Source organism: Hyalella azteca, unplaced genomic scaffold (assembly GCF_000764305.2).
Source record: "Hyalella azteca isolate HAZT.00-mixed unplaced genomic scaffold, Hazt_2.0.2 contig13313, whole genome shotgun sequence".
In the NCBI taxonomy this organism is placed as follows: domain Eukaryota; kingdom Metazoa; phylum Arthropoda; class Malacostraca; order Amphipoda; family Hyalellidae; genus Hyalella; species Hyalella azteca.
This window is the reverse complement of record NW_025943241.1, coordinates 74,321-95,004: the sequence shown is the minus strand read 5'-3', so window position 1 is coordinate 95,004 and position 20,684 is coordinate 74,321. Positions and strand designations below refer to the sequence as shown.

At 40.3% G+C, this 20,684-nt stretch overlaps 2 protein-coding genes across 2 annotated transcripts in view; both read left to right on the top strand.

The window, feature by feature from the left end:
• The window catches only part of LOC108681368, a 22,956-nt gene extending 17,344 nt beyond the window's left edge, over positions 1–5,612 (top strand). Inside the window, exons 14-17 of the mRNA XM_047883599.1 lie at positions 140–259; positions 734–1,697; positions 2,824–2,897; positions 5,436–5,612. Of these exons, the coding sequence (XP_047739555.1) occupies positions 140–259; positions 734–1,697; positions 2,824–2,897; positions 5,436–5,612 (1,335 nt within the window). The remainder of the gene's footprint in view (positions 1–139; positions 260–733; positions 1,698–2,823; positions 2,898–5,435) is intronic.
• A 3,043-nt stretch (positions 5,613–8,655) lies between these two features.
• Positions 8,656–20,088, top strand: LOC108681373. Its single transcript, XM_018170389.2, has 5 exons — positions 8,656–8,808; positions 9,821–17,107; positions 17,288–17,447; positions 18,108–18,283; positions 18,522–20,088. The coding sequence occupies exons 2-5, from the start codon at positions 9,845–9,847 to the stop codon at positions 18,564–18,566; spliced, it is 7,644 nt and encodes a 2,547-aa protein (XP_018025878.1). The 5' UTR covers positions 8,656–8,808; positions 9,821–9,844; the 3' UTR covers positions 18,567–20,088.
• The last annotated feature ends 596 nt before the right edge of the window (positions 20,089–20,684 follow it).

The following is a 20,684-nucleotide window of genomic DNA, read 5'->3' as shown; positions in this document are numbered from 1 at the left end:
GCTGCTGGTGGTGGGTTGTGAGGTGCTGCTGCTGGTGGGTTGTGAGGTGCTGCAGGTGGGTTGTGAGGTGCTGCTGCTGGTGGGTTGTGAGGTGCTGCTGCAAGTGGGTTGTGAGGCACTGTATCCTGCTGCATTACAGGCACGTCGTGAGCAGCAGGCGGTGCAGGCGGAGGCGCAGCAGTACCAGGAGCAGGTGCAGGAGCTGCTGCAGATGCTGCACGGGGAAAGCGGCCGTGTGTCGCCGCTGGATGCTTCTGATGTCAGTTGTAGGTTTAGGTTTAGACGAATTATTCGCTTAGGCACATTTTTTTATTTGATTATGAACATGTCATAGGTGCTTAATGTCTCGTGTCCGAGAATTTCGTTCTTCCACTTGAGAAGTTGTAACAATTTTCTATTTCTGGCTATCACTTTCCGTAAATCTTTTAGGTTATCTATTTACTCGTCTTTTTGCAGCTTTTTCTTGTTTTCGTACGTGTTATAAATAAAGTATATAAATCTCGCTTTCATACATTCCGTATTCCTTGAAGTCATTCACTCTTTCTAAAAGTCATCTCAGTCTGTTGTAAACATTATCCTATCTGATTTACTCTATTCATTTCCGTGTTGTGCCGAATTCCTATTAACTTCCTTTAAACATTTGACTAATTAATTCATAGTTTCAGTTATTTACATGCTCAGTTTATTTAAATCGCAAATATCATTAGAGCTCATGTTGCGAATTGTATGGCAGGAGGATGCACTGCGACGCGTCCGTCAAGAACGCGACGTCCTGCGTCACGAGTTGCGTTTCTACAAATCCCAACTGAACGCCGCCCAACGCGACCGCGAAAACGAAGCAAGACGCCGGCGACAAGCCGCCGATGCCCAAGAAAACGCGGCCCAGCGTCCTTTTGGCTCCGACGTTCAATTAACGAACTGCGCGAGTGGAACTTTTGCTGGACAAGCTACTGATGGTGAAATGGGTGCTGGTCGCATGAATGGATATGACAGTAGAATGCAGGACGCTTCAGGAACTTCAGCTTTGGATGGAGGGTATAGAGCGTCAGGGTCTCCTAGCCAACACAGAGCTTTCACTGACGCTGGACAAGGTTATGAGCAACTTGCTTCTGGCTCGAAAGGTTCTGTTGCTGGGGACGTCCAAGCGTCGTCTGCTGCTGGGTTCCCAGCCCCGCCTGCTGCTGGATTGCCAGGAGCTCCTGGGACATCTGGTCCTCCCAGCCGCCCTCTGAGCGCGACGGGCCGCGGGCTGCAAGGGATCCTGCGGTCATCGTCACGAGGTTCTCGATCTTTGGTGTCAGCGGAAGGGTCCCTTAACGCCAGCCCTCCTAGTGGGGTAGCTGATGGTGCTGGTAGTTTTACCGGCCGAGATGATAGCTTGGTCGGTGTAGTTGACGGTGCCATGGTAGCTCATGACGGTGACGAGGCATCGAGACTGCGGATTCCCACGACCAATGGATTACAGATCCCAGCTTCGATTGCTCGTGCCAGCCTTGCTTCCCTTGCTCCACCACCCGGCCGTGCGACCGCCTCTTCTGCTGCTGGTATTGCTAGCTCCTCCCTTGATCCTCTTCATGGTCCTGCTCATGGTCCTCCCCATAGTCCTCCTCATGGTCCCGCCTCTGCTAGGTCTTCGCCAGCAGCGCCGACTCTTGACTCGGTGGCTTCTTCTTCGCCTGAGGCGCTCGCTACTTCGGGTACAAAATCCCAAATATTAGAAAGCTTTTTCTACATATTTTGCGCTTGAAGCTTTGCTTGAATATTTAGCATGTATTCTAGGAGTCTTACTCTAAGTCCTTTGAACAAGCCTACTCATTACTCCATTTATATCTAATTTTTTTTAAGAATTGCATGATTTTTTAGTTAAGTTGCTGAGCCATCGTCGAAGACAGTCGATGGTTGTCCGTAGCGTAATTTATAAGTGCCTCAGAAGTGCGTGTTAATCCTACCTGAGAGGCTCGCTCCGATTACTCGGCATGAGTTTCTGAAATAGGCCCTTATAAATAAGACACAGTTGAGGCCTGTTGACTACACTAATAAACACTTTCTTCATCTTAGTTGAATGAAGCGTGTCTGTCACCACATAAGTGATACTAGCGATCACTACACTGCTGCTGGCGACGTAATGCTAGTGACGCAATGCCGAGTTGTTGTGTTGTACATTTTACGTACCAAAGAAAGCAAGCTATCGAAAAATTCAAGTTTATTAACATTTTTATCAGCCCAATTTAATTTTCTCTTGAGAACTTGTACTTTCTTTGTTATTTTTTTTTGTCTATATTGTCACACACAGGATTAAGTACTTTGATTTAAACATTATGGAGTAGGACGTTACGAGCACTGCGCGAGTTCGCCAAATGATGCGTCTTTATGCAGCGCATAATCATTGCGCTACTCACTGTATTATGCCTCTATATTCATTGAAACAGTGACAACTTTCAATGAAACATAAATATGTGACACATTTTTTTTGTTATATAACACATTGAAAATTTAGAGATTAATGCAATTTTTCTTGCCGTTTTGTCTGGAATATTCCTGCTTTAGACCAACACGGATTCATTGAACTCATGATGTAGGACGATTACTAACTCTTTTTTTTAAATTTTTTTTATTAGTAACTCGTGTGCCAGAAAAGTAAAGTAGCTCCAGGGACATCTGGCGAGAGCTTACATATCTTTGTACGGTAAGCTTTTGTTACGGGTCCGTCGTTCTTCTATAACCAAACAGTTTTGATAAGGTTTTGTATTTAATGTTATTCTATAATAAAATATCACGAATCAATTGAAAATATTATGAGAGCTACTTGACTCCGGATAACAGGACGTGGTGTGGGGCGAACGGTGACAGTAGCAGAGCCTCCCTACGCTGCTGCAGGCGCTAACGATGGTCTGCAGGTAGGTCGCCTGCTGCGAGTTTATGCGAATAATTTCTCTTGTATGTTCCTTTATTGAATATAAATTTTTAAGTATGGTTCTCGCCTTAACTGTTAATGATTATTGTCTCCAGGGAGCAGGGTTGGCAATGATTAAATCAAAATGATTAAATCATGTGATTAAATCACTTGATTTTTTTATAAAAAAATCATGATTTTTTTTATTTTTTCGATTTTTTTGATTTTTTTGATTTTTTCATATATTTAAATATATTGAGTGGCAGTCTTTAATTTATATTGAGGTATTGTTATTCATGGTTTAGTATAAATGTACTATGAATGACAAATTGGTATATAAACTTGTTGCCTTTAGTGTGTATTACTAGTATTAGGTTCCAATAAATTGAATGTTTTTGGTACAGAGGCATCAAGTGTGCAATACATTGTACGTAGCTAGCAGCTTAGCTAATTCTTATAGGGCTATAAGTAGTCTTTAACTATTTGACTATTTGTTATATATTGATTACATTATACAACTTAAATGTGTTAGCTAGCTTATACAGGGTGGGGCAGAACTGATTGAACAGTTTTGAGGCAAAATAACAGAGTATTGGAGGTACATAAAGAAAAAAGTTTATTTTCCTCAAGATTAGCATAACATACCATTTAAAATACTTATGTTTTGAAAACAATATCAGGAAGATGGGGTTTGTTAGCTGCATCGCACTGTTTGAGTCGTTCTTGGAAGTTTTCTACAGCACGTTCACACATATGGCGAGGTATGGCCATAACCTCTGCTGCAATAATCCGTTCCCTTAGCTGTGGTAGGGTGTGAGGGAAACTTCTGAACCTCTTTCTTTTAGATGTCCCCAAAGAAAGAAATTGCAAATGCTCAAATCAGGTGACCTTGTAGGCCACTGTAAATCACCCCTCAGAGACACCAGACCTCCGGGAAATATGCATTTCAAAACATTGAGTGACATTTGGGCTGTGTGAGCTGTAGCCCCATCCTGCTGGAACCACACGTCTCCAATGTTTCATTTTCAACAATGTTTTCCATCCTGGGCTGCAAGAATTTTGCAACATAGCAGCATAGCGATCAGAATTCACTGTTACGGTTACTCCCTCCTCTGAGAACGACTCTAACAGTGTGTTGTTGCTAATGGCCCCCATCTTCCAGATATTGTTTTCAAAACACAAGTATTCTAAATGGTATGTTATGCTAACCTTTAGGAAAATAAACTTTCTTCTTTATGTACCTCCATTACTCTTTCATTTAACCTCAAAACTGCTCAATCGGTTCTCCCCCACCCTGTATATTGAGAGGTTGAGATTGTATTGACCTTTTAGGCAATTAGAAAGATTTTCCACCCTAATATGAGTATTGTAATTGAAATATTTAATTTCAATCTTTAAATATGTGAATTTAAAACTAGAAACAAAACAATTACAAATTATAAGACTATATATAAAATAATTAAATGCAGTGAATGGATATAAAATATTTGAATTGTGCACATGTTTATTTCAAACAGTATTAGATTTTCTCATAACTTAAGTCTTGTTTCAAGTTGTATGAGGTTTGTTTGGTTTTCGTTCAGTTTATGTTTAGTATTGGTTTATTGGTCTGAATTAAATGGGAACAGTGCAGTCAGTCACTCAGTCACTACTAGTCGGTGTGTATAGAGGGTAGAGTCTGGTAGATTTATAGGACATAAAACTGGTAGATCTATTGATAGTGTTGTGCACTGTGCTTTCAGCCACCTATCTGTTACTGTTATGTGACTCTTCAATGTTTAGAAGATCTGCATTCCTGAAGTGTTTTTGTATATTGAAGCCAGTTAAATGGTCAATATTTAGCTCATTACCTTGCTCCATACAAACTTCACAAAGCTAATGAATAGACTTACCAATAACTGTTTACCCAAAAATCCCTAAGTGGTAAATACCACCTTGGCCTGTTGGTCATTATTGGAGGCAATAAGTGCCCTTTTTAGCCATCCATTATGATCCATATACTGTTATTGTTAGTAGGCTAATTGCAACATAAAAAATAAAACTTCAAAAAGACAAAAAAGTTGAAAAAATCAAAAAAATCAAATGAATCAAAAAAATCATGAAAAAATCAAAAAAATCATTGATTTTTGATTTTTTTGATTTTTTTAAAAAAATCAAAAAAATCACCAACCCTGCCAGGGAGGTCGTGTGCAAGCTCTTAACTGAGATGCTTGATCTTTATTGTCCAAACATATTTTATGCTTTGTTTATGTATGTTTGTGTGTTTGTTTGTTGTGTGTTTTGTTTATGCTCACGTTGGCCAGGCCGATCGTGTTCAAATCTTTTTTATAAGATTTACTGATTTCGAAAAAGATATCGTTTTTCATGTTTCAAAATTAACTCAATTGGCTCTGATGAATTCATCATTTGTAAACATTGCGATTCTTGCCAAACGTAGGACTAATTCATCATCAATACTAAAATATGGTATATTAGTATACTATAGTATAGTATAATGGTAATATAGCATCATTATCGTAATATTATTATCGTTATAAACAAGGCACAGGATCTGGGCCAGACTGTACGGCAGTTGGAGGCGCAAGTGTCAGGGTTGGAGCAGCAGCTGAGCGCTGCCCTCCAGGAGAAGGAGTTCTTCCAGCGCCAGTACAGCGCCCTGAAGAACTCCAGCGCTGCTGCTGCTCAGGTGACGGCAGGTTGTGGGCTTTTCATCTACTGATTTGTAGCTCCTGAATAGGGGGGGCATTTGATATTAACAGGTGTTTATAAGTAAAAGTTTTCGCAGTGTTGAGTGGTCCTGAAATTAATTAATTCGATGTTAGATTTTCTTTTTGAATTTTCATCACAGCGACGCACTAAAATTGGTGAACGACGAAGGTTTATTTTATTTTTCTTGTCATAAAAGATGACGCGGCTTATGATTAAGACTGAAGAATGATGATGAAGATGATGATCATGATGATGATGATGATGTTGATGAAGATGATGGTGATGATGATTCCTTGCTCGGTGGTTCGCCTCCTGTGGCGCAAGGGGGACTCGCCCGGGGCCGGCAGCTGTTGGCCCCTGGAGCGGCAAAGGATCCACCAGGGGGCGGGGTGCTATGTGGGGTCAAGCCGCAAGGGGAGATGCCCAACACCCCCCCGCTCACAGCAGAGGAAGAAGGGAGTAGCCGCCCCGGACCCCTCTTTAAATACTTTCGAGGCGATCCCCGCCAGTCTAAGTTACCCCATTTTACGGTAGTAAAATCAATTTTTTTTTTTGGGAAAATAATTCCAAATAACTCCAGGTTTTGGTGCATTGTAGTAGAACCCTTCTAGTTACGTATGCAAATTACAAATTTGAGGGAAGTGTCATAGCTTGCAAATAGGGGTGCTGCCCCATAATGGGGGAAATGGGGAGATACCTAATGGCAGCCCTTACGGGTAATATTGACCAGCTTGGATATTCAGTTAAAATTACCATATATAAGACTATAGAGTTTGAAACATAAAGAAAAAACATTAATAGGTGTATCAAACATAAAATATGTTATATATGGTACCTTGTCTTAACTTTATTTCCAAGCTGGTCAATATTACCCAGTCAGGGCTGACATTAGGTGGTCAGCGTTCCTCCATTAGGGGGCGGTACCCCCCATTTGCAAACTATGACACTTCCCTCAAATTTGTCATTTGCCTATGTAACTAGAAGAGTTCTTCTACAATGCACCAAAACCTGGAGCTATTTTACCAAAAAATAAAAAAATTGGAGAGGGTTCTACGACAGGCTTTAAATAATAGCTCTTTTTTTGTGGGTCACATTTTCCATTTTTTAACCTATTAGATATGCAAACTTTTTTAATCTTTCTATTGTGGTACGTAGCTTCAGTATTAGGCCTTTAATGCCCATTGACAAAATTTTTCTATGTCAAATAGTTTTTTGAGTTTTGGGAGTTTTTGTTAAAAAAACTAAAAGTGGTCAAACTAACCCTGGGAGTCAAAGTAAAGTTAAGGTAGATTTTAACATACAAGTTAAGAAGTTAGTCATATTATATTTTTTACCAGTAATAGAAAGGATGCAGTCAATGAAAAAACATAACAAATCTCAAATGCACATATTTTTTAATAGCATGGAAGTGAAACAAATACGGCATTCCGTCACAGTCTCAAAATCCAGTTTATCACATAAAGTGAGTGAAAATAATTAAAATAATAAAACTATGGAATACCAGTCATATTTCCTTTATCATTTGATGATTTGCACCAATTTCTAGACATTTTCATGTTTTTCTATTTTCTATCATTTTCTAGACTATACCACAGAGCCATTGTACAATAGTGTTCCACTTCATTTGTTGCAAGGTTTTTTTGACTGTAGTAAGTTGTGGAACACATAGGTCCCACATGTTTTTTCTCACCATGTCCAGTCTAATGCATATAGAGCTATGCACCTCCTTTCACTGCAATGGCAAGCGTCAAACTAACTTGGGAAATGAAATTTGTCACTGTCTGCTAGGGAAGCTTGGCATATGAGCAATCAGAGTCAATGTGTTAATATATTGCCAGATTTGGTAAATGGTGTCTGTTCATGTATCACCCCATTGATTTTTACTCATTAAGCTAGAGTCTCTCTGTATCCAAAGGGGCTTTGCTGCCACAAAATAAATGCAAGGTAATTTTTTTTTCTTATATGAAAGTGGGCAAAAATCTGCTCCCCGATCTTTGAGTGAAATTAAATTCCATCAAATCCTTGCGGCTTTGCTGCCACAAAAGAAATACAAGGTAATTTTTTTCTCCTTCTCATTTGAAAGTGGGCAAAAATCTGCTCCATGATCTTTGAGTGGAAATAAATTCCATCAAATCCAAAATGACGGATTAGTTGGTGTTGCTTTTCACCACTCAAGTCTCAACTGATATTGCACTTAACACATCGCTTGTCAATAAAAAAGTATATACAACTATAATGTTTTACACAATGATAATTTGTATTCTGTATTGAATTCATATTATTAAGAAAAGTTCTATAAGAATGTTTCAAAATTGCCAAAGAGGTGTAATTTAATTTTTTTGATATTCTATTATTTCTTTTGAAAGTTGACTACATATGTTCTTTAGGGCCATGTATATATAGTAACTATAAGTGACATGGCAAATTTAGGTGGCATTGACAGTAAAGACAATCAATACACAGATAATCTTAGCAGGTACAAACAAAAACTCACTTTTTATTTCTGAAGACTTGAAACTAAAACTTATTTTATAATTCAGCAAATATTTTATGATCATGAGTGTCAAAAGGATGCAGTTGGATTAATAATGAATATATGAATCACTGTTCATTCAATTGCACCTGGTCCTGAGCGACAATGTCAGCCAGATCTTTTCCTCATTTTTTTAAATTATAAAATTTCTCCTAGACAGGTCAATTCACAACACTTTCTTAGTTATTAGCAAAATTTCATCATCAAGCTACATGGATTCCAAAAAGAATATGGGACTGTCTACTGAAATTTTGCAGCTCTAAAGGTTCACATCTTGGTTGAATCTAGAATCTCTTGTTTCAGTTGTAAGGTTTGCATATTGTGGCTTGTGTTTTAAATCTTTGTAGTTTTTGTAAAGTTGATTTATTTGAGAAATGTACCGGGAAATTGTTAGCTTGTGCTAATTATGTTTACAATCAACAACCATAGCAATTTAGAATATTTTTTAAATTTTATATAAAAATTGCAGCTTATAAACTATTGTTCTTCAGTCATGAAAGAAATTATTGATTAATATATAATGTAATATTTAAAAATTATTGGTGATTATTGTACTTTTCATGCTCACTAACTTGAGACCTCAGAAAGCTCAAATCATGCATGTGGATCTTCTTTAAATTCAAACTCTTTTGAGGTTGAACTGATGGCAAGAAGAATTTTCCCAAATTAATAGGTAAATAAATCTAATGATATATGCAAACACCTGTATTCAATTTATGCCTTCAACATAGCTTGATGACACATTTTTTTACAATACCACTTTCTTTAAAGTATTTTTGACATCCAATCATGTAGGCTAAGGTAGTTTTGGCAGCAAATCCTCTATAATTATGATACATTTTGTGCCTATAGCAGCCAAGTAGCATCTTAAGCAATGCACCACACTTTGTTCTCAGTAGGTGAAGGCTTCACAATGGTAGGTACTATTTCAAATTTTCATTTACTAATCCTACTATTGTTGAAAAGAGAAGGGTAGCCCTGCCACATTGGCTCCTGCTGGCTCCCAGTAAATCTATCCAAAGCATCTATTCATCTTTTCACTTGATTCAAATGCCTAAAGTCATTCTCTTTCTCCTCAGCATAACATGTTCTTACCAAGTCTTTGCATGGAAACCCAACACAACATTGCGGGTAGATTCAGACAAAAAGATTTCTGGAGTTGCAGAAGCCAAGAGACTAATGAACACATCTTAGCCAATCTAATTTTCTTTCAAATAAATTTCCTAATTAAAGCTGTTTTAATCAAAGGAAGATATGTTAAAATGCTCATTTAACAAGAATCTTGCAGTTTTACTGGTTCAAGTTTTGATGGAATTTCTGTTTTATTTTTAATCTTCATCTTAGTAGATTTAAAATTAATTATAATTTATGGTTTAACATTTGTGCCTCATTCTGCAATGCATCATGATTTTAATTCACCACTAAAAGTAATTTCTTGAAGCTAAGTAATATTTCTACACAATTGGTATTATGCAAATATATGTACTCCTATAATCCTTAAATGTATTCACTGCATGGTTTACAACAGTTACCTACACTTCTGCAAATATCAACAGATAAAAAGGGTCCTGAGCAGGTTTATAATTTTAATTATGTATATTTGGTATAAAGAAATGTTACTATGCCTATATGGACCTTGTCTATTCAAATTGTCTACTATATATATGTTTCTATTTGTCTTTCAGGCTGCATAGCTACAGCATCCATTGATGTTCTCTGTCTTGGAAGTGCAGCATCTTACAAGAAGAGTTGACACCATGAATGCTTTTCGCCGTCTCTTCACCAATGGCCGTCGAAATGAAGTTGCACCTGCTCAATTATCCAGTGTATCAGATTTGGATGAAAATTTTGCTGGACCCACGGAAGTTTGTTGTGAAAAAACAGCCTTGATCAACCAGCAGGGGCAGCTGTGTTCTGTATTGAAAGTCCGTTATGTGGTCACCACCATTGATCATGTTCCATTTCTGGTACCCATTGAAAGCCAAGCTGTTAACAAATGGCAATTGAATCATTTCATTTGGGCTAACAACACCCTGACCTTACATACAAGTTTTCCAGATGGAACCTTGTTGAACTTTGATGCCGTGAGAGCCTCAGAATCCTCTGGCTATCAAATACTCTTTATGTGGATTGACTCAAAGCCTGAAGAAATTCCATTGCCTTTGAATGAGTCTGCATTGCTTTTGAGCTGTCAGCTCCCGGCATCATGCCAATTTCAACCCAGTTCTGAGTCCACATGTATAACTTTAAACAAAGAAACACATGTTCTATCTACTCCCACTCATTACTGGTCTTCTGGATCTTATCATCCACTCGACCAACTTGATTCTAAGGATTCTCTCAATATCGTTGTTATTGAAATCCTGGAAGAATGCGATGGGATTTTCAAACATTCCTTGTTGCCATTACTATCTACGGATGTTTCAGAACACATGAAAACTTTAAAATCGATGCAGATAATTAGAATTATTAATGGCTCTGTTCTGCCTTCAAAAGACCATCAATGTCTTGTCTTTGATGCACACGTGAAGCGCGATGGCTGTCGGTGGCTGTACAGTCACTGGGGCAAGGAGACCGTCTTGACTACGTGCTATGAGTTTTGCTCTGTTCTTTCACACACAGATCATGTGGCCCATGTGCTTCTTTGTCCAGGTGGTGGGAAGAGTTTTGCTTGCCTCATTGGTGGTCAACCGAAACTTGGAACGGCGGTAGAAGGAAAATTTCATCCAGCCTCTGAGAGCATGCCTAAGTACAGTATTGAATACACTCCAGATGTCAATGCTAATCGATCTAGCACTGGATTGAAAATTGATAGCAATGCCATTGAGTCCTCAACAATGCATGTAGCGCAAGTAGAAGTCAAAGCCTTGGTAACCACGAGTGTCGAAAATGAAGCTTCCGATTCTATGGACAAAACTGAGGCAAAAGTTGAAACAGTGGCTGCAAACTTGATTCCCGACAATTTTGGTGGAAAAGAACATGTAGACACGGACTCTCTTCAAGAGGAATGCAGAGATGACGATAAGAAACTAACTTCTGAAGTCATTGTTGCAAGTAACAGTTCTGGCGTTACAATTTGGAACACAGTAATAACTCGTACCAATGAGAGTCCCGTTGCTGAGAATTTGTTTGAAATGAATGACATATTAATAGAGCACTGTGAGAAATCTCAGGTTTCTCACAAAGCTGTTCTTGCTAATGATGAGGAAAGGCCTGTGACTGTAGTTGCTCTCGAGAATGTTGCTGCTCAAGTTGTGTCTGATGACGACGATTATCGCAGTATTGGGTACACGAGTGCCAGTGAAGAGAGTCAGGCCGATTATGTCGATGCATTTCTTGACCATGATATCCTGACAAATAAAAAAACAGAAAACGTCACGGCTGTGACACAAGAAGAAATTTCTTGCATTCCTGTCTCTGCTGACATAAAAAACTTGTTATTAACTGATGAGAGTTTGGTGAGTGTCTTAAAATCTGATGATATTGTCACAAACAATGAGGGCAACAATCGTCCAATGAGTGATGAAGACGATTCTTCTGAAGCTGCCGACGAAGAGATTTCGTTAACAATCGACAGCTTTGCTGTGACTGAAGAAATGGCAGCGTCTCCTTCATTGAATCCATCATCTGATGAGGAGACGAAGAAATTGGCAGCATCTCCCTCGTTGGATCTTTTGATATCTGATGAGACAAAGGAATTGACAGCATCTTCTTCATTTAACCGTTTATCATTTGATTCAGAGAATAAAGGATCCTCTTCTAGTAACCAGATAGTAGAGGCTCAAACAAGCTGCAAGGAAGAGGGCACTGAAAAGTGCTGTGCACCGCCGTCCACCCCTGGAATTGAAACGCCAATCAATGACACTCTTGGTCTTCACAAAGAACTTGAAAGTGACCACCTTTCAAGTGATCTTGAATCGATAAAAATTGAAATTGACCCAAGTGCAACCCATACTGAATTTTCTTCCTTATTAGACCTATTTCGTAGAATTGGTGACGTTATTCATTCAGATTCGGTTGTCAATTGTCTTGACGGAATTTACGAGGATTTAATGAAGCGCTGCACTCCTCCAATCTGTGTTGGGGCAAACTTTGCTTGTGACAGTGGAGATACAATTTACGTGGCTCCCAATTGCAGAGAATTTCGTGGATATGTTGTTGCAGACGATGTGTTCATGGTGGCCCATGGTACCCGGCATGCACTTGTGAAGTGTAAATTACAAAATTTGTATTTAGTGCTTCCAGTTGACCAGTTTCTCACTCTGCCGCTCATGGAAAGAATCAGCGTCCTCTACAGCGTTGCCAGCATCTCGCTTATTGCTGGTGTTAAAGTCGCGTATGGTTTGAAGGCATGGAATGTTGATAGCCCCCCAGTGCTGTTGCATCATTCTTGTGACATGCACAATCTCTGTATTGGTGTCAGCGATGGTTTAAGTTACCTCTCTACTTACTCATCTGTCAACCAAGGAGTTCCTTTGCCTGCATGCACGCGGGGCACAAACATTATACCGCCTCTCAACCAAAGTCTCCTCGCTCAGCTGAGTTTCTCGGTGGTTCCAGCTCGCATTGTTGCCTTCCAGTGGAAGCTCCTGCATGTTGTTGTCGAGTCATTCCGAGAATCTGAGCACTATTCTTGCCAGGCAGATGTGGTATTCTTCCAGAGAGTGAAGAGGAACATGCAGAGAATTTTAGAAGGTCAGTGGATCAACACTAACGTTTTCGCCGTACTGTTGGGCAACGAACTGATGTGCGTTTATGATGAACTGCCTCCTAATAGTTGCATTCATTACTGCTCTGAACATCGACCTACCGTGTTGCATAGCTCTGAAGTTGTAAATATTAATGAAAATCTAACTGATGTGCCAGAGAATCGCGTCTCTGAAGCTTTGTCACCTTCACCCGAAGTTGCAGATGACGAATCTGATCTTAGTGAGTTCAGTGCTGATTCTACTGATATCAAAGAGGATGTTCAAGATAGCTCAGAGATACCCTTCTGTTCTTCTACATCTTCAAATTCGGAAGCTGACGACGCTGATGGGTATACAGAGGAAAAAAAATTGCAAACGGAGAATTCTGATCTTACTTGTGGCAGCGAGGTGGATAATATAAATTTGGGCCAATCGCAGAACGTCGTGACGAACTCGCATCAAAAAGTTCATCTAAACCAAGGAGGAGAAACCAAACAGACGATCAAAATCTCTGTTTCGCCTTCGCAATCTACTGAATCTTATAACGTGGAAAATGCAGAAAGCGTTCTTCAGATAGAAAATTCAGAAGGCAAGTCCGCTGAAACTCCTGTGGGACGTGCGTCGCTACGATACGTAGCGTCGGTGCTTTGCGACGATGACTCTGTAATTACAGTGAAGAGTTCAGTTTTGTTGAGTGGCCTCACCGGAGACAACCTGGACAAAAATTCTAAGGTTCAACATCAACGTTCGAACCTTTCAGTGTGCCGCCCACCTGATTGTGCAGAAGCCAACTTGTCTCTGACTAAACGTGCCGATAAAGTGAACGTTGCAGGCGCTGGTAATAGTCCTAACTCATGCATTTCTCCTCTCTCTGCAGCACATAGTGATGATGTCCGACTTCAAACCGCCCTCATTTCAACCCCCAAAGCAAAGAAAAAGGGCGCGAAGAATAGCCTTGAGCATTTTGTTTGTCCACTGCAGTCTGAAAACTTGAGGTGCAATTGCGCGTTTCTCAAAGCGGCCTCCTGCAAAATAATTCTTCCGCTCATGAATCTTTACGACGCTGATTGCGTACTGAATGAACTTCTGTCTTTACCACAAAATAAATTTCCCCTGAACACGATTTGCGTTCAGCTAGAAAAACCACTTTTTCTGAATGCTCGCCTCATTACGCATGTCGCTGTGCTGGCATATAGAGGAAACAGGCCTTCGTGTGCAACCGCAGTGACAAGCCAGTGGTGCGACAGAGAGTTCCTTCTGCATCGAGAGCTTTTTGAAATGCTTGCATTATATGCTTGTGATGATCGCCAAGAGCTCATAGTTCGGGGGAAAATTGTGATGCTAGTGCAAGGCTCCGGTGTACTGCGGTTCACCATTGTTCCTAATGGTTCTGTTCACTACGCTTCGTTCACCTCCGGTTCTGTGCGGTACGCCACCGAGTGTATGAATGGGAGTTCATTCGTGTCACTAAAAGACTGCTTCATGGAAACCTGCCTCGCCTCCATCAAATTGGACAAATCTAAGCCGCCGGGCTCCGAGTTCAGATTTTTGAGCTCTAAAATTATGATTGGTTCTGTTGAGCAGCTTGAGGCTAAAGTCAGTGACATTTCTGATATGATCTCATTAAAACATGTGCTACCGCAGCAAGTAAGAAAAGAAGAACCTCCCGATTGTGCTCATGAAATCTCGAATATCGTTTGGAAAAAAGAAATTGATCAACTGGTTGGCAAGACTATTGAGATGTCGTCCCCTGCTTCTATTCCATCCGATTCTGCTCGTCAGTTCAACAGTGTATTCAAAAATAATGGATTCCTTAGGCTAGTTGATGTGGCTGCTGAGTATGCAATCCTTGCCTGTGAAGATAACTCTTTAGTGATCATGCCTCACTCTAACTTTCTTGATGCCCTCACGTATAGCGCTGAGAAGTGCTATGAAATGCTGAACGACTGCAAAGGTGGGATTCTCTGTGGTAGTTTATTGTCCATAAGGAATCCTCTCAAAGTTGGCAAGTACTCCGTCTCTCATTTTGCTTTGGTTGTGTACGGCGACACTTCCCATCATGCGGATATTCGTAAAGCTTTCGAGACAAAGAGGCGCCCAGTAGCGACTGTGGAGGCGAAAGATGTGGAAGAATTGCTCAAAAATCTACGCGTGCCTGTGAGTGAACGGCAAAATATACTGGTCAAGGCTACTGTTCTTGACGCAACGGACTGCGACGGCATTATGAGTTTCATGGATTATCAGTGTCGTGTTCAGTACGCAGGCGTCTCCCTGAGAAATCTCTCCCACAACGCAGATGAAGAATCCACCGACAATGAGCTTGGTTTGCAATCTCTGCGTGCTCTTTTCGGAAAAACTTTAGACGCGATTGTCGTTTACAGGAGCTGGTTGCTGATAAAAAGCTACGACACGCGTGAACTACTCGTCCGCACATCAAAGTCTACTGGTTCGGAACGCGTTCTGCATGCTCCTAATCAGGCTCAAAGATGTACAGAAGGACACTACGAGAAAGCAACCGCCGAGCCAGGTGTATCATCGAAAATTCCTGAAGCCGAAGTAGATGAGAGGATTGTTTCAAAGGGCATAAGTTCTACTTCGACTGTCTCTATTGCCGCCTTTCCTACCCAAAATCACTCGGAAAATAATAATAGTCCTGAAACAAATAACTTGCTTTCCAGCGAGTCTGCAGCTTCTAATGAAGTAAATACGGAGCAGGAAAGTGTTTCCGACATTCAACCTGCCCGCTCGGTCTACAAAAATACAGATCAAAATAAACCTCTAGAGGTACTAAATTTAACCGCAAATAATAATCTCGACATTCAAGAAACTTGTAGAAATGCAAAGGCTACAGTCCCAAAATTCTCGGCTCAGAAGCCCACTGTTGCTCCCGAGTCACAAGCAGTTGCAACAAATGCCTGTTCTGTACTGGCAAAAAATAAAAATGTTACTAAATCTGCCTTGTCTACCAATGCGTCAAGTAAAAGCTGTTCAGTAGATCCCCGTGAAGTGGTAAAGATGATATTCATCTCCTCAGTTGACAGTGCTCTGAAGAACTTGGAAGAACTCAATGTGGACGAATGCTTGCATGGGCATAAGCCAAATCCTACAAAATTGAAGCACTATGTCGCCAGAATAGGAGAATTTTTTGATGACGCTGTGCTCTTTGTAACCAAAGTTCGAAACATAATACTGCCCTACAATAAGTATTATTCTAAAAGACCTCTAGAACACGCGTTGCAAACTAGCTGCTTATCTCTGATGTGTATCAATCTGCCGCAAATGTTACGCATTGGCCACATCGAAACCAACTCTTTCGCATTCTTTGCCCATTTCGATAAGAAACCCCCTTGTGTCAAAGTTCTGGAACAGTTCTTGAGCATGGAGACAAATGAAAATCTTCAGAAGCTGGCCATCGAAGCTTGCCTCAGAATTTCTTTGGTCAATTCTGTCCCGAACAAAAAGTTACCTAAAAAGGCACTACCCGCGTCATCGCAGAGCTCTGTTCAGACACCGACGCCAGGCAAGCCAAGAGTTCTTTCGCCACTGCCCGATTCGAACATATCCGGTCGGCCTCCTTCGAAACCAAAAGTAAAGAACTCAGATTCTAAAAGTCAAACCAATTCAGCTTTGGTTCATGTTAAATCGTTGAATCAAAATTCGAACGTTAATGGAACAAGAAATAAAAAGCCTTCTAGTACTTCGCAAAGCTCTTCTCCTCAGCACAAAGGTTACGCTTCTACTGGAGCATCGATGCCGAACGTCTTCGATCAATGGCTTCCTGCGAGCGCCAAAGTTAGAAAATCTTCAAGCACTAATTCCCTTTCAAAAGCATCTTCCTTGAACGTTACTCAACATTCTGTCTCAGCTGTAACCTCTCCCTCCAAACATAAAACTGGTAACAATGGTGATCCTCAACTCAAGCGTACACCCGTTGCTGCTGATCTTCACTCAAGAAGCAACGCCTCTACTCCGAAACACAAGCCAAATGCAGGTACTAATTCACCGGCTAAAAGCAAATCCATCTTTCCCGCCAAATCCCGCACCGCTGCTGTATTCCTCAAAACTCCTTGCGCAGGAGCCTCGGAAACAACCATCTATGATAAATCCACCACAGCCCTTGCCGTTTCAGCGACCAAAACCAACTCTGATGTTTTTAAACATTTTAGTCCTCCGATGAATATGAAACATTCCACACCTGCTGCTGTTCCGTCCTCATCCGCCTCGACTGAGTCTCTGTCGCTGCTCGCGTCTCTTGGCACTCAACAATATAGTGCGGCCTTCAGTGTAAGTCGCGCATAAACCATCTTGAAAAATATTCACTCTTATGTTGATATTAATGGTAGAAGGAAATAGAATTTTCATTTGTACCGGCAAAAGAAGAAAAATGACTGTCGATATTTGAATTTATTCTTTGCTTATAATTTTTACCTGTGCAATGCAAATTACTCATTTTTTTCTTTGCAGGCATCAAAAACTCTCTATAGCGGTGTATTGAAAGACGTGTTCTCTGGCTTTGGTCGAATTGAAACGAACGAAAAAGCTTTATTGATGTTCAAACCTAAGCAGTGCTATCTCTACGGAGTGTCTTTGGATGGTCTTGAGCTCTGGCACGTATTGATTCAAGGTAAGTTATTAGCGAAAACTTATAATATTTATTTCGTTATCCGTTAGTGCACTGATATTGATTGTCATTTTTGCAATGTCTAATCTCATCTCGTACTTATTACGTTAAGACTTAGATAATTATATAATTGCGCGGACGAACGCTTAATAATACATACGTATTAGATAAACGCCTCGAATGAAATTGTAAATCGCTGAAAATTTAAACTATGAAATGCTGACTCACATCGATCACTGGAATTATAATATCGTCCTACTTTTGTGCACAGCTGTACCAGAAAAAATAGGCTACGATACACACTAACGAAGGGAATCAAAACTTTTTTTTAATGACCATTGACTTTGGATTGACGTGATGCCCATCTTCGTCCAACCTTATCTTAATTTGCTATTTTTTTTACTTTACTTCAAATATACCTAGCGAGAGATTTCGAACCTGAGTTACCGGTTTCGTACATGTTACCAGGTATTTTTAGGTTTTGTATTTGTGTCCAGGTCTCAAATTTGTCTTCTATGGTTTCGAATGTGTTTTTCCATGTTTCTTGTTTTCTCATGTGTCGTATGTGTCTTCAGGTTTGGGTTTTTGTGTTCCAGCTTTCATATTTGTGCTCCAGTTTTAATATTAGCGTCCCAGCATCCATATTTGTGTACAATTTTTCAGGTTTGTCGGTGCGTTACTCGCTGCGTGCGAGCGATGACATGGGCTCGTCCCTGACTGTGTCGCGGGTGTACGTCGGGGAAGCAGACGTGAGCAACACGCCGCTGCTGATCTTGCAGCAGCGCATCTGCGACTGGTGCGAGCAGAACTGCGTCAGCGCCTCCGACACCAGGCTGCTTGTGGGTTGCCTTCTCTACTACGTTATCAATATGGCGGATTATATATACATAACTACGTCTTAGGCACCATTTTGTTTTGTTGGCTGCTAATTTATAATTCCTGCCTTTTTACTCTTGATTGTTTTCAATTTAATATTGCATTCGGGAGTTAGAATTACTTCACTCGCTCCTTACCAGCAAATAACGCTTATCCCATTCGCTCATTAAGAACTACTAACATTGTATCCTACCCTTGCAGATTTCCCGCACAACGCAGTTGAAGCAAGACGAAGCTGCCGAGTAATTGTTCCTGACAACACAAGTTGGTGCAGCGAGGCGTGTTGCCGCTAAGTATTATCGTTTGAGCAGACAAATGCGTCTCTGTGAAGCCACCCTTATTGGACAATTGCGTGGTGCAAGCTCTCGCTGCGAATGTTTTGTAAAATCGTACTGAACGTAAGAACTCTGCCCCGCGTTGCCTTGCTATTATACGCACCTATTTTTTGCGACTATCTCGGCACATTTTTTCGAAGTTATCTCAAGTATTTTCTGTCAATTCCATAACATGGAATTGGAACTGGAACTGGACTGGAGATTAGTACAAGTTGTTTCCTCAGTGTCGTTTCCTCTGAGGTTGTAGGCTAAGTTTACGCTCATGAAATGTAGCGTGTATGATATATACACCCCCAAATGCCTCATTATAATACACTCGGTTATACTGCGCCCATCACCTGCAGTTTTAGGCTTTTCAACGTGATGTCGTCCGATGTCACAGAAAATGCCTCAACAAACTGCGCAGTCTGCCAGTAAAGTCCTGCCTAATTAAGTGATAGATATTAAGTCTTACAAAAATGTGATTTTATGGCTGTTTATATTCTAATGGTAGAGAAACAATTTGTGAAGCGTGTTTGTAAACGAATGACGATCTGTCCAATTGATCATCGCTGTTATGAGTTTTGATTTTCCGGCGATTAGAGCATTTTTAGCCACAATGCCTGATACTCCAGAACAAGATTTCCCATTAATTGCACCTATGATCTTCTCAACATTCTAAAGTCTAAGCCCAAGCTCTAGTAGTATTGGTGATGATGCGTGTATCAGTTCCTTGCCTCACTAGTGGCTTAACTGTCAACCGACTCTTCGTGGCTGTTTTGTATATATATGAATAATCCGTGATTTTATTCATCACAAGGTTTGGACTTAGTGGAAATATATTAATTTTAAAACTTGGATTTGCTGATAACTACGCTTTATTTGGTACAAGACCCATTTTTATTTGCTTTGAATTAAGCTTTATTTGATACTTGACCTGCTTTTTTCTGTAAGCAACGCTTTTTTTGTATACGTTCTATTTTTAAAGACTGAAATTGTTTCGATATTGTGGGTAGGCGCAAGTTTATTGGAAACTTTGTACTTAACTTTCAATAAAGGAACACTAACTGCTTGTTTGATCAAGTATTTATTCTGATGATTAATTTTCATTTTTTTTTCATGTATTCTCGCCTTTAATCAAATCTCTTGCTTGAAGTATTAGTTAAGAAATGTATTCTTTCTGATTATTGTTCATTGAATGATCACATTAGTTAGAAGTTGGATCATATTCCACCAGTTTTTATTAGTAGAGAAGTTGGTGCATTGAGCAGTAGTGCTGAGGCAGTGCGCTGACAGTTGAACACTACTTGATTTGCCTCATGGTATGTACATCATCTGCTTGTATTGTCACCTTATTACACTGACTGTACTACAGTCTACATGTATCCGTGATTTACACCATGTATTATTATCACTTAGTTTGAAGAACTTAAATGAAACAATGATTCTCGTTATATTTTTATTATTAACCTGGTGTTCATTTTATGCACTCGATAAGTGACTTCTTCTCGTTTCGGTGGTTGTTGCCAGGATAGCTCCGTTAATCAAACGTCGTTTTAGAAGTAACTTGAGAGCCACTGTCGAGAGGACGGTGGTAGGTAAGTAGATAGCACAATCTTTGCTCTCAATGCTCTCTTTCACTTCATTATGACTGACTGGTATGCTCCCTGGTGCTCCCAGACGTAAACTGAGCGCTCGGCGTGTCACATGAAGAAAGTACTCGACAGTTCTTTGCGAACGCGTTGTTTACGTAACAAAGGTAAGCTTTATGTGAACTAAAACATACTTTTTTGAGGCAATAATCTGACAACTGTCACGATTGAATGATGCTTACAGTTTAGAGCATCAGGATTGGAGCAGAGAAGTGCGAGTTCGACCCCAACTACCTGCGATTGTTTTGGTCAACAGGCGAGGAGGCTAAATTGGAGAAGCGAGATGCGTGTTCAAGCAGTGTGAGTGGTTACAGTTCAGAGTATCAAGATTGGCACAGAGAGGCGCGGGTTCGATCCCAGCTCTGTGCGCCAGTTTCTGGTCAGAATCGGCAAAGAGG